A 13,963-nucleotide genomic window follows, 5' to 3' on the forward strand; every position below is an offset into this window, starting at 1 on the left:
TGTCTTTTACATACCGGAGAAGCACTTTCTGCCAGGAAGTTTCTGTACAGTAGGACCAGAGTAACATTTTTGAATTTTTCTTTACCTGGTATTTTTACTAGAATTATCATCTTTTCTAAAATGAGCCAAAACGTGACTGAAAACTGAAAATAATATAAAGATTTCAGCAAAAAGACCCCGAAGGCAAACATCTGCCACTTGCCATCATTTGGGCTGAAAAAGAAAATATTGATTTTATGTGCTAAACCCCAGTGGCTGATTTTACATCTTAGGAAGACTTTCTTGCATACTGCTCAACTGATCTGGACTTAAAAGATCTCTAATTTCCAAAAAATCACCTGTCTCCTAGTCTAAATTCAGAGAAGAGAAAAGCAGAAGAGGTTAAGGTCACAGCTCCCTCTGGATTTCCAATATGCTAAATAGTTATTATGAATTTTTTTATCCACTGATACCAAAATCATATTGCCTATACCAGATTTAACACTCTCTGGATTGCATACAGGCAGCACAAAGTGAATATAAAAGACAAAGCTATTAATTTCTTATACACCACATATTATTTTTCAGCAAACATTATGCTACTAAGTTTGACTTTACTTTCAGTAAAAAGGGGGTTAAAAGAAGATTGTTATTATTCCTTAATCATATTTAACCATCATCTTTTCCTAACCTTAGCTAACAGCTTTTCTGTCATGTTCTCCTTGAGTTCACAACCTACATCCCTGAATTTTTTTTTTATCAGCCATTAACAATAACGGAAAGAATTCAAGTGGAATTTTCACTTGCTTGTTTTACTTGCATTTATTATATTAAATCACAGCAGTTCCAATTTGCATCCAATTACTCACATGCAATGGCTTCATGCCCCAGCAGGAAGTACTGCCCTTAAGTTCAAGAACCACCGTCTTAACCATACTGCAGAGTCCACACAGAAAGCAAACATTTTGCAAAGGATTCATAATCTTAGGTTTTACAAATTCATTTTTTTTAATGATAATCATCTTCAGTCTTCCACATAATACAAGCACACAGATACAGAGTGTTTGTAATGACAAATATGTTTTTCACAGAACAGCCATAACAAGCATCACATGGATGTGAAAAATAGCTTTTCTGCCCACATTTGGGGTTGGCTTCATTTCTAAGACATTATGATTCAGTTTGGCACTAACTGAGAAAAAAATAGATACATATACACTGAAATTTAAATAGCAGGTCTAGTAAATGTTTATGTATAAATTAAACACACATATTGAATTTTATGCTTAGTGATAGATTCATTTTTAGGTTTGGATGTGAGCACAACTAAGATTCAAGAAACAATTAATCTGCAGGATCCCTGCAGCATTTTTCTTGTTTTTCTTCTTTATTCAAGATTTTATTGAAACGATGAAATTCAAGTCAAACTATTTAATAGAGTCAAAAAATGATGTGTTTAAGTGACATTTAAAAGTCCAGAAAAGCAACAGCTATGGAGTCTTTGTTGGTTTGTTTGCAGGGACAGAACACTGTGTGGGGGTGAGGTCTTTCAAAGGCATGGGGGTATGCTCTAAGCAGAAGTGAATCTGTATAACCCTTGAGAACAAAAGAACAAGGTGACATTTGACAAAAACAAGCCCTGTGGGTGTTTTTGTGGCATCCTTAAAGGGTCCTCTCGGATGATTAAGAGATGAGACATTGAGAGGTCACCACAGGCCTCACTTCCACATGCACGCACTCCATCTCTATGTCTATTAATCGAACTGTTCATGAATGCAGGCATACATGCACAGTGACACGCACATTGCTCCCTAAGCAGTCCTACGATGACCCACAGTCTCCCTGCTGCAGTTTGGCTGCAGGACAGCGAGTGAGTCAGCTTGCTCAGCCAGCCACACAGTCCTGTCTGCTTTGTCTTTCAGGATGCCTGTTTATCTGCCGACCTTCAGTATTTGACTGTAGGTCTGTCTAGTCTATCTGACCCGTGTGCATTTCTGCTTGTCTATATTTTTTCTTTATCTATTTTTCATTCCCACACTAAGTATACTTTAAGGGGAAGACTTTCAGATCATCAAATAGTGTCACAGAACCCTTATGCCCTCAAATGACTAATGTTTGTACTCTATTTTTTTTCTATTTTCCAAAACTATTGTAGTCTTTACCTTATGATATACTCAGCATACTCAGGTGACTACTGTGAATTTGTCCTATATAATTAAAAGGGAATTGAACTGAACGGAAAAGAGGAGAGCAACATTGGGTAGATAACTTATTCCATCTATGATTGTGGTCCTTAGAAAACAGTAATTAAAGTGTTGATAACACTTCCTAGCTCCTTTGAGGCACTATTGAACCTTTGGCACAGTTAATGCTACTAGAAGAAACCTTTAGAATAAGGTCTTCCTCTGCAGGCGTGATCCCACCTTTTTGAAGAGGGCTTTTAACTTACATAATTTGCAGTGCCTAATCTTTATCATCTTTTCTTTCCTGCTCTCCTCCTTTTCATTATCCCCTTCCAGGTCCAGCCAGGGGCTCCAAGCCCCTCCATGGAGCTCTGGGTCAGCCATTGGATCATCTGGTGGATTCCTGGCCATCACAGCTGTCTGGTTGCACTCTCTGCCAGCCTGGTCAGCAGATGTTTTACTACCTGTGGATGAGCTTCTGCCAAATCATACCTCTCGTAAGGTTCTGCACTGACATTAAAAAGCCACACTGACTTCCCCAGCTCATTGCGTCTCTTCTCAAGTTTCGTCCAACGTTCTGGACCACCAGGAAGTGCTTGTGGTGGTATCCAGTCCCCATCACCCACATTTCCTGTCAACAACTTCCAGTCACCAGCCCTCAATGCTGCCCTCACGGCTGTGTCCCAGAGCCATTGAGTATCAATGCCTTGTCATATGGTTCCCCAGCTTTCCTAGAAACTGGGTCAATGTTGAAAAGAATTTCAGTGCGAGGACAGGGAAGACCTTCACTGATGCTTCCCCAAACATCATGAACATCAAGGCCATGGTGGGACTGCCGCGCTTCAGCAAGCCCCAGTAAAGTAGGATACCAGTCAGAGACATGAATCAGTGCTCTGCTTACTATACCTTTCTTCTTTAGAAGTGGGCTGTGGACAAAGCCCACAGCCCGAATGCCCCCTTACCAGTAGGTTCCTTTGCCACCTCTCAGTGACCAGTTGCTTCCCCCCGAGAGTGGCTGCCCACCGTTATCAGAAGAGTAGATGAGTACAGAGTTTTCATAGAGCCCTTGAGTCTTTAGTTCCTGGACCACTTGTGCAACCCCGCTGTCCAGGCAGCTCAGCATGGCTGCGTAATGACGCCTGAGACGATTGCACTGGGAATCATAAAGGTGAAGAAAATGGTCTGGTACCTGCAAGGGCGTATGGGCGGCCTGAAGGGAGAGATAGAGGAAGAGTGGTGTATGTGGGTCGTGTCTCTTCAAGATCTGCTTCACTCTGGTTGTACAAATGGAAGATTTAAAAGAATTTAATGACTGTATTTCTGTAGGATTTCTTTATTTACATGTACCAGGATACTTACCTGTCTATGTAGAGGAGAGTGGAGTAGTTCCCAGCCATCTCCCAGGCAGGCCTGTCTCCATCATGCAGGTCAAATCCACAAACTTCTGCCCCGTCACAGCTCTGATAGGAGAAATGATCTCCACTGCCAGTCAATGTGCCCAGGAAACTCTGAAAAACACGTCCTGTTGGCAAGCAGCTTGGTCTGCAGAAGCCCAGGTGCCACTTACCCACCATGTGTGTGGCGTATCCAGCTTCAGCCAGATGCTCTGGCGGGGTGGGAATATCAGGGGGCAAGCACAGCGGTTGACGTGGGTGGATGATTGAATGCTGGAGTCCAGTGTGAATTTGGTAGCTGGCAAAATTGAGTAGGGAGAGTGTGAGAAAAGATGTTACAGTATATTGCTACATATATTATGAAGCAATACTGGGAAGGGTTGTGTAACCAATATTGCACCTTTGGGTACTCATAGGCTGCTACACACCATTGTAGTGAAGGTGGGGTATTTTTAAAGTCTTAGTTTATATATGATACTCTCTCTCTCTCTCTCTCTCTCTCTCTCTCTCTCTCTCTCTCTCTATATATATATATATATATATATATATATATATATATATGTATGTATGTATGATATCATATACTTCAGCAAAACACCTTAGTGGTAATGTAGTAAGAGCTAAAAGATATAAAGTCAATAAAAAGAATCACGTCTCCTTTTATAGCCAACATGATCAATCAAAATTCCAATAAAGTGGATTTCAGAAGGCAAACAATCTCTTTGCTCCTTGATATAAACACAGATGGTACTTCATTACCACAAGACAAAAAGCCTGTTGATGATATGATTAATTACTTCAGCTGCAAACAGAAGCTGTAAATGAATAATTATACTGCCGGAATAATCATGTAACGAGGAAACTCACCATCCTGTCATGAGTTGACTGTGAGAGGGTGAGCAGATAGGTTGGACATAATAATTTTCCAGTTTAACCCCCTCTGCTGCCAGCCGGTCCAATACTGGAGTGTGGATGTCTGAGCCATGGTAACCAATGTCTCCATAGCCCTGGTCGTCCACCATAATGAAGATAAAGTGAGGTAGCCTGGGCTTTTCAACCTCCTCTGTTTTCACACTTTCCATAAACGTGTCTTCATCCTGACAGGCAAGGCTAAAGAACAAGGTTGCACCAATCACAAGAATAAACAAAGAGGAGCTTCTTCCCGTAATCTCGAGCAATGCCTTGTAACTAATATTTACTCAAAGCTGATTTTTTCTTTGTATTTCTGCTTAGTCTGCAGTTAATAAATCTCCAGCCAGATCACATTTGCAGAACGGGCAGATCTGTGGTCTCAAAGAGCTTGTCCAAAAGTCTTATCTATCCATTAAGTATGAGCTGCTGTCTTTTTCTGGGGCTTATTCTTGGTTTTGTAAGCTGGAGCTGAACTGGTGCCGGCTTCTGTGGTGGGTGGAGAAAAAGTCTGTCTCTAAGAGGTGCAAGAAACTGGCAGAGGTGAGAGTTTGAGAGAGAGACAGAGAGGTTTACCTTTTTGCAGTGCCTCGCTAGATTCCTATGTAGCTTCAGTTGTGCTATAAGATTGCTGGGAAGGTGTTGGGTAAGAATTAGAGGCAAATGTACTGCTCAGAGAAAGTAGACAGACATGGTGTTCTTAGCTTGCAAATCATGATTTTTATACTCACAGCAACACTACATTAAGGTAATATTAAAGGTACAAACCATAAACCTAACAGATGTTCAGTGGTAACTATGTCAAACAACCAAAAGTTTAAGCAATAGTAAAGCAAACGATTTTCAGAAAGATAACTGTACAACAATTTGGTTTACTGTGACGAGGTGGCACTTTTATAAGAGGATAGCTTGGGCTATATGTAGCCATATTGGTGATGAAACAGGAACAGCAGCAAAAAAAATAAATAAATAAAAAAAGAGTGACACTAATTCTGACTTTTTATTCAGGGCTTTAACTTATAAGACTGTCAAATGAGGATGTGCACTGGATCAGAAGAATCATTAATAAAGTGAATCCTGCAAGCAGCTTTAGCCAACTCAAGCTGCTCTATGTCACTCACATACAAGATGTCTTTTCACAAGTCTGTGAAAAAAAGTCCGTGAACTCGTGTTTTGACAGCAGGAACACGGAAGATTTACGCAGAACGCAACACATATGATGCACTTTCTTGACCCGAAATTCAAATTTTGACACTTAAATACTTTTCTTTCCTTCAGGTAGAGGCACACCAGGAAAACACTTGATTACCAGTGCTGGACTATAAAATGACTTCACTATAAAACCTCTGTGTTTTTTTCTTTAATAAACAGCAACATCCTTCTGGCTTGTGTTGTACTGAGCTAGCAGTGAGCTAAAAGCAGGTCCAAAGAGTCAAACATCTATTACCTCTGTTTCAGCTGCTTTGGCCTACCCACAGTTGTTGTGCAGCTGCAAGCCACTTTGTAACCCATCTTTGGGGAGTGGACATAAATCCTGCAAAAAATTCATTATCGGACAAGAAAATAACATTATTCGTTTCACTACAGTGGGTGGCCCTTATTGTTGAACTACTCTGATGTTCCCAAACTTATATTAAAACTTTTCAGCCAATATTTAGATTATTTTCTGTGGTGTTTATCCCTAACTACACTATAAATCCTTTAGCCTCTTTAATTTTTCTTTCATTGATTGGCGCAGCTCATTCAATACCTGTTAACAATTACTGCCTGTGCGATGGCATCGAAACCTATCCGGCCAAAGGAAAGCTTCCGGAATTGTGATAAGAATATTTATCGACCACTGTGCTCTTAGTCTTCACCTCACTGCCATCTGCACCCCACAATGCTGAGAGAAAATCAATGCCTCACATACGAGTCCATTTCCTACCGTATGGAGGCAAAGTTATGTAATTTCACAGGCTTTTTACCCATGGTGAAAGTGAAGCATCCACTGGGGAGATTCTTTCCTCATTCTTACCTCAGTATCATCTTTCACTAAGAATGATGAAATGATTTGTGGGAAATGTGAACATGTAAACAAAGGACTATATATTATAAAGTTAAAGTGTCAAGAGGGGTACAGGAAAGAAGAGGGGGGAAGAAAAAGGAAAAGCAGTGGACAGAAAAAGCTTCAGTGTCTAAGAGTACAAGATAAACAAAGTGGCATAAAAGGAGCAGTCACTTTGTCTTGTGTGTGTGTGTACGTCGAGGTCTCTGGGTGTAGCCATCAGTTTGTTTCGGGGAAATGCAGGACGACGTGAACTCTGTTCTACCACTAAGAGGAGGGAGACGAGAGGGAGAAGGGGCCGTAAAAATGGAAAGTGACAAATGTCTTCTTGAGGAGTAGACAGTAAGGGATTGTACTCTTTCCTCAGCTGTCTGAGGAGACACAAAGACATGGTGCTATCAAAAACTGGTGTTATAGATTCATTTCTACATACTATGTGGGCTGCAGAAGTGCATTTTAAAGACCCACAATGATGAAATACGAAAATAAAACAAACAATCTACAAAAAGGTTCAGTTTATAGTTGACGCTTTTACTTTTTCAGGGCTCGCATTGTCAAGAATAATGTCTAAGTGAGGGGAAAAATCCCTTTCTGAATGACAGTACTGGGGAATTTGGTGTGTAGGTAAAACAAGCAAACCATGCAAAACCAGTGTGTGTCTTAACAGTGTGTGTTTGCATGCGGGTGTGTTTTGGAAAAGGCAGTGGTGCAGGGTAGAAGGGAGTAGGAGTTGCTGTGATTTATTCATGATGACGAATAAGTGACTCACTTGAGCTGGAGACACTCTTAAGCTGGATCTAAGGTGAGGAAATGTGTGTATGTGTGTAACTCTGTCTGAATATGACTTTCATTTTGAAGTCATCATCCAAAATAAAAGCCTTCTATATTAAAAATTACCCACTTGAGACTCTTTATTGTATTTCAAATTCACAATCCAATATACAGGGAGTGCAGAATTATTAGGCAAATGAGTATTTTGTCCACATCATCCTCTTCATGCATGTTGTCTTACTCCAAGCTGTATAGGCTCGAAAGCCTACTACCAATTAAGCATATTAGGTGATGTGCATCTCTGTAATGAGAAGGGGTGTGGTCTAATGACATCAACACCCTATATCAGGTGTGCATAATTATTAGGCAACGTCCTTTCCTTTGGCAAAATGGGTCAAAAGAAGGACTTGACAGGCTCAGAAAAGTCAAAAATAGTGAGATATCTTGCAGAGGGATGCAGCAGTCTCAAAATTGCAAAGCTTCTGAAGCGTGATCATCGAACAATCAAGCGTTTCATTCAAAATAGTCAACAGGGTCGCAAGAAGCGTGTGGAAAAACCAAGGCGCAAAATAACTGCCCATGAACTGAGAAAAGTCAAGCGTGCAGCTGCCAAGATGCCACTTGCCACCAGTTTGGCCATATTTCAGAGCTGCAACATCACTGGAGTGCCCAAAAGCTGTGCAATACTCAGAGACATGGCCAAGGTAAGAAAGGCTGAAAGACAACCACCACTGAACAAGACACACAAGCTGAAACGTCAAGACTGGGCCAAGAAATATCTCAAGACTGGTTTTTCTAAGGTTTTATGGACTGATGACATGAGAGTGAGTCTTGATGGGCCAGATGGATGGGCCCGTGGCTGGATTGGTAAAGGGCAGAGAGCTCCAGTCCGACTCAGACGCCAGCAAGGTGGAGGTGGAGTACTGGTTTGGGCTGGTATCATCAAAGATGAGCTTGTGGGGCCTTTTCGGGTTGAGGATGGAGTCAAGCTCAACTCCCAGTCCTACTGCCAGTTTCTGGAAGACACCTTCTTCAAGCAGTGGTACAGGAAGAAGTCTGCATCCTTCAAGAAAAACATGATTTTCATGCAGGACAATGCTCCATCACACGCGTCCAAGTACTCCACAGCGTGGCTGGCAAGAAAGGGTATAAAAGAAGAAAAACTAATGACATGGCCTCCTTGTTCACCTGATCTGAACCCCATTGAGAACCTGTGGTCCATCATCAAATGTGAGATTTACAAGGAGGGAAAACAGTACACCTCTCTGAACAGTGTCTGGGAGGCTGTGGTTGCTGCTGCACGCAATGTTGATCAATAATAAAATTATTCCTCAAAAATACAACTTGCCTAATAATTCTGCACTCCCTGTATACACTCATTTGTGGTTCAGTAGAATGACGTCAGTGCAAGCGAAGGGCAAATCATGTAAATGAAACTTACAGATGACATGTTAAAAAAATGGAACGTTGGCTCTCTAAAATCTGCAGATGCAATCAGAACTACAACTCACAATTTTGCATTTTGATGGGTCTGAATTACGATTTAAAACTCAGTTACTAGCACTGCTGCAGTGTGACATGAGGGAATGGAAATCATATTTGCCAAAAATAACCCCGTCTTCTGTACTACTGCACTATGACCAAAACTTGCAGTACTATCCAGTAAGAAAAGCATTCATGGCACAGCATGTATGTTGCATTTACAATTAGTTTGTCATGAATAAACAGATTATCACTAAAACACTGAAAAAAATGTGAAAACTGCACCTGTGTAGCTGCAAACGTCTGAAAAAAAAAAAACAGAAATAGAAAAAAAAAATACAACAACAACTAGAAAGCTATTTTTATCAAATTATCACAGAAATGTATCTAGTCCACATAACATGAAAATCTGGTGTGGCATCCTGGCACTGCACTTTCACAACACCTGAAATTGATTTAGCTAGAAGCTGACTACAAGCTATGAGTTACGAAGTTTTACTTTAGTTTGGCAAACAATCTCTGCTTGTTTAGCAGCTGAGCCAGATAATTCTCTCAGGTGTTAGTGGAGATCAAACTAGAGCTAAAAGCAAAGACTGCCTTAGCCTCTGGGTGTAGTACTAAAGGCAATACTAACACAGGGCACAAGTAAAACGTTTTAAGAAAAAAGTACAGCTGTATTAAAAAAATATTTTCATTTGAGTGTCTTTGAGTGTCTTTGAACTAGATACTCAGTTATGTTCTACATAACTTTGAATGTATTCCAATATGTGTCTTTTTGGATGCGCTACTTAGCTCATTACGTATCACCTCCATTGAGGTGTGTTGCAAGTTAAAGACATGTTTATATGAGTCATGTTTCCTAATCTGACCTGTTTTAAGATTTGCAAATTTGAAAAAAAAGAAAGAAATTATTATTTCTGGCAAATTAAAAACTTTTGTATTCACAACACTAACTGAAAAATTTTTGAGGTTAGCTCTCAGCTGCCTCAGCCGCTCTCCAGCCATGTCAGTACAGCTCTGTATACTGAGTTGGATGTTTATAGTATCCTGTTCTTGCAAACAATTTATGTAAGTAAATGATACAATGTATTAAAATATATTCCTCTGGAAATAGTATAGATTTGGTATATTATTAGGTGCAAATTTAAGTTTCTGATTTTTATTATATATTTGTAATTTTGAATGCAGCCTTGATTAAATAAACTAGCAAAAGAGATCATAAACGGATTCGTTTATGATGTCTTTAAGTTGTCTTTATTCAAGCATGGTGCACATTCTTGTACATTATGATCCCATCTAGAGAAAAATAAACAATAAAGCAAGCCATGCTTTAAGGCTATCTTACAATTGAAGAATCACTACTGTAGGAGTGTGTGGTGTCTTCAAACACAAATTTTGTCCACAAACAAAATAGAGTTATAAGTGGATCTGTCTGTCTTTTATATATAGTCTTTTCCTAAATCATGGGTGAGTAATGTTATGGTCAGATACATAACATTAACCAAATGCTAACATATCATATATATGTGCTATGTTCTTTCCTTGAAATTTATGACCGCTCTACTTCCTTGACCGGACAAGTGGGTCATATTCTACAGCCAAGCAGAGTTTGAAGGTTCAATCCCCAGCTTTAGCTGGTCCTTGGGAAATCACTTCACTCTGAGGCATCTCACAAAGTAACTTACTGACATTAGTGAGTGGGCTGATCATAAAACAAAGTATTAAACAATCTGCAGCCTTCACCAGTTGATAAAATTAGAGGAAGCCAGATGGGCATCAAAGTTATTGCCAATATCCTGATGGCAGCATGGATGTCTATAATAAACCTCAGCATGAGAAGCAATTTAATATTTCACATGATAAATCAAGAATAAGTGAAAAGTTTGACTATAGCTGCTGGCGCTACAGAAAAAGTCTGCAGTTATTAATGTTAGGGTTCAAACCCAGGGCACCATGGATATCTGAACCAAATTTATTGGCAATCCAATGCATTTCAGTAAAAGATAACAGTGTCAACCTTATGGTGGTGCTACATGAAAAATTAAATATGACAGTAGGCTCCATCCTTCATTGTACTCAAAATATATATCAGTCTGGACCAAAGTTGAGGGCTAACTTGCTGTAATAGCAGCTAATAATTATAACTGAACTTCTGTCTAATGAGCTTTGTGCCATATACAGTTTTAAGGTGTTTTCAAAACTTGTCACTAAAGTGAGGAAATAGGCTTTCAGTTCAAGTCATGTTCAGTGTAAACACACAACTGCCCTGAACCTATGCACATAGACGTGCATAGCAAAATAAACACAGAATTTGCCATCTAAACCTAAGTGATCAAAATATTGCCTCTTCAGTACACCAGTGGAGCTGGCAGATATGGGCTCTGAGATATCACACAAACACTGTCACTTCCACCAGCCGTGAAGGTGACACTGGCAGAAACCCTGGCTCTGCTGCTCCTCAAATACTCAAGGATCATCTTGCAGCCAGCAGAAACTCAATCCACTCCCTATTCTCCTCACCTTACACTGTGATGGATTGACAAGAAGAGGCTGAGGGGTTGAAGGATTACTCAGGCTCATCACATCTAACAAACCACCCACATGGAGGATGCTGGTGGCCTTATGTCAGATTCACAAACTTTGGTTAAACTTTTCTGCATCCTCCTCCTCGTCCTTTTTAAAGCCTGGACCTTTCCATCCTATCAGACGTTTCCCTCAAGGAGAATGAGTGCTGGCTTTGACTCATCAAAAATGAACTACAAAAGTGATACAGTCAGTGGAGAGTGCCACCGTGAGGATTAAAGAAATAATGCATGTAGACTGATCGCAAACCTGATACAAGAAAAAATAAAATAAAATAAAGCGCCATACTCCTTGAAAATATTGCAAACAAGCATGCAGATTTTCTTTCAACTCAACTCAACTTAATTCAATTCAATTTTATTTATATGCCACCAAATCAAATCCACAGTCACCTCAAGCTGCTTAATATTGTAAGGCAGATCCTACAATAATACATACAGAGAAAAACCCAACAATCATATGACCCTATATGAGCAACCAGCAACCGGTTGGGGTGAGAGAAGGAAGACAGGACAAAAGACATGCTGTGGAAGAGAAAGATGTGCTTATTTAAATATAAGGTAGTTGCAGTTTTTGGCTAAGGATTTATTCCTGGAAGCAGCTGCAATTATCAGATTACTCAGAGTTTAAAGCAGGTTCAGGCTTGTAAAGTAACTGAAAAACTATCTGCTATTAAGGCCTTAATTCAACATAAATCTATGTGAAAAAGAACAATTCATTAAACTCCTTATCCCACAATTTCATTTATCCTATGAAGATGTTCATGGTCAAAATATTCAGGACACTTTAGTTATTCCAGTTAGGTCCAGAACTGTGACTCAGAAAACAGAGTGGCTTGTTCACTAGTCACCATGGTCGGTGGTTTGAGTCTGAGCTTCCGTGGTCCACATGTCGAAGTGTCCTTTTGCAAGAACCAAATCCTAAATTTCCCAATTTCATCTGTGCAGGATAGACAGAAGTGCCGGATGCACAGAGTAAAGTATATGAATGAATGTGACTCATATTGCTTTAAGTCGTCAGTAAAACTAACAAAGTGCTATACGAATGTCACTCCATTCTTCACCTAACCACTTTGTTCCAGACTCAATTTTCTCAGTGCTGGACTGATTACACAGAGCTGAGGCTTTGCAGGTCGAACAACATTTTGTACAAATAATCATATCACTAGATGATGAATCCTGCTACCAGCAAGGTTGGCCTTTGTATTGACATTTCTTTACAGCTATTGAATGGAACACGCAATGATTGCAGTGGCAGTCATGTTCTCCCTCGACATAAGTGGAATTAAAAAAAGTCTACAGCATACACTGTAGAGTACCGATATGCTGATCTAAGATTGTGATTATGGCAAACATACCAGCAACACATTTGCACTGAGAGTATGTAACATGTAGCACGTTCACTTTAACCTTCAGTTCAGTATTGGAAGCTATAATGGCATAGACTGTCAGCTTTGTTAAACTTTTTACTACATTTTAAACATTTAAAAAAACACTTTTCCTGGTAAATATCAGAGTAATGAAGGTACTGTACAATTACATAAGTAATATAAGGTTCGCTGAGGACATTAAAGCATCATTAATGGTAAAGACTTTTTATTTATTTAGTGGTTGGTTTAAGATAAAGCCACCTGAAATACAGTAAGTTCTTACACAGGAGGAAAGGTCCATGTTTGCATAGCAACCAGTGAACTGAAGTATTAATCTCTGACCAATCAGAGCTTAGTTTGAGTGACCTGTTGTATAACATATTTTAGGACAGATGGTCTGCGCCATTATTTTGGGTGACTTTGGATGTGTGTGTATGTATTTGTTTGTGTGACTCACTGGTGTGACAGCACAAGGAGGTTAAGAGGGGCCACCTGTGTCATGAAGCAGATGATACAGGAGTCATGTCTCTGAGGACAGTGGGAGTCCTGGGAGAGATGCAGCAGTCTGTCACAGACTGGGGTCAAGAGTTCAGGATTACAGGAAAAAAGGCTAGAGTCACAGAGTAAAAGAGTCAGTAAGTGGCTGCAATCAAAGCAACAAATTATTGTTAAAATAAATCTTTTCAAAACAATTAAAAGATATCCCCATAATAGTGTCACAGATCCAACCTAAAATGACTTTGCAGTTAAGATAGACCTCAAAATGATGTAAATTTAACTGACAAAGATTTATATATATATAGTATATAACCAGCCTGCTGACCAAATAATCAATTTCTGACCAAAAATCAATTTCTGAAAGCAGAAGGTTTAAAATGATAATTTCATTTGTAATGCATGTATTCCCGCCACTATGACACGCTATCCTCTTCATTTATGTCTCTTTGAGCAGTCTAAATATATTCATTACTTAAGAGAGACTAATCTCTTATTTTCCACATAAAACACATCCAGAATGTTCATTTGTGCTTGACATTACACAAAGATCAGTTTACAACATGTTTATTAGAATGGCAATCTCATTTTCACCCCATCTGAGCTGGGGCGAAGGTCTGGCAGTGACTGGTTGGCAGTATCTGCCATCCTGGCACAGATGCCACAGTCAAAGGGCAGAGTCGGCGTCTGCTGCTACTCCACCAATCTGTCTATCAAATTCTTCTTGGCAAGGCCAGTTGGACAACAGAGA

The 13,963-nt window shown here is 39.7% G+C and overlaps 1 protein-coding gene across 1 annotated transcript; it reads right to left on the reverse strand.

Moving 5' to 3' along the window:
• Window positions 1-2,215: 2,215 nt before the first annotated feature.
• Window positions 2,216-5,185, reverse strand: LOC146375167 (arylsulfatase I). The gene is given in 5 exon segments (XM_084949021.1): window positions 2,216-2,594; window positions 2,597-2,850; window positions 2,853-3,436; window positions 3,522-3,854; window positions 4,424-5,185. Coding segments are annotated over 5 exon segments (1,614 nt in total). The 5' UTR covers window positions 4,639-5,185; the 3' UTR covers window positions 2,216-2,366.
• Window positions 5,186-13,963: the final 8,778 nt, after the last annotated feature.

Source organism: Perissodus microlepis, chromosome 13 (assembly GCF_051167445.1).
Source record: "Perissodus microlepis isolate ML-2025 ecotype Zambia chromosome 13, ASM5116744v1, whole genome shotgun sequence".
In the NCBI taxonomy this organism is placed as follows: Eukaryota; Metazoa; Chordata; class Actinopteri; order Cichliformes; family Cichlidae; genus Perissodus; species Perissodus microlepis.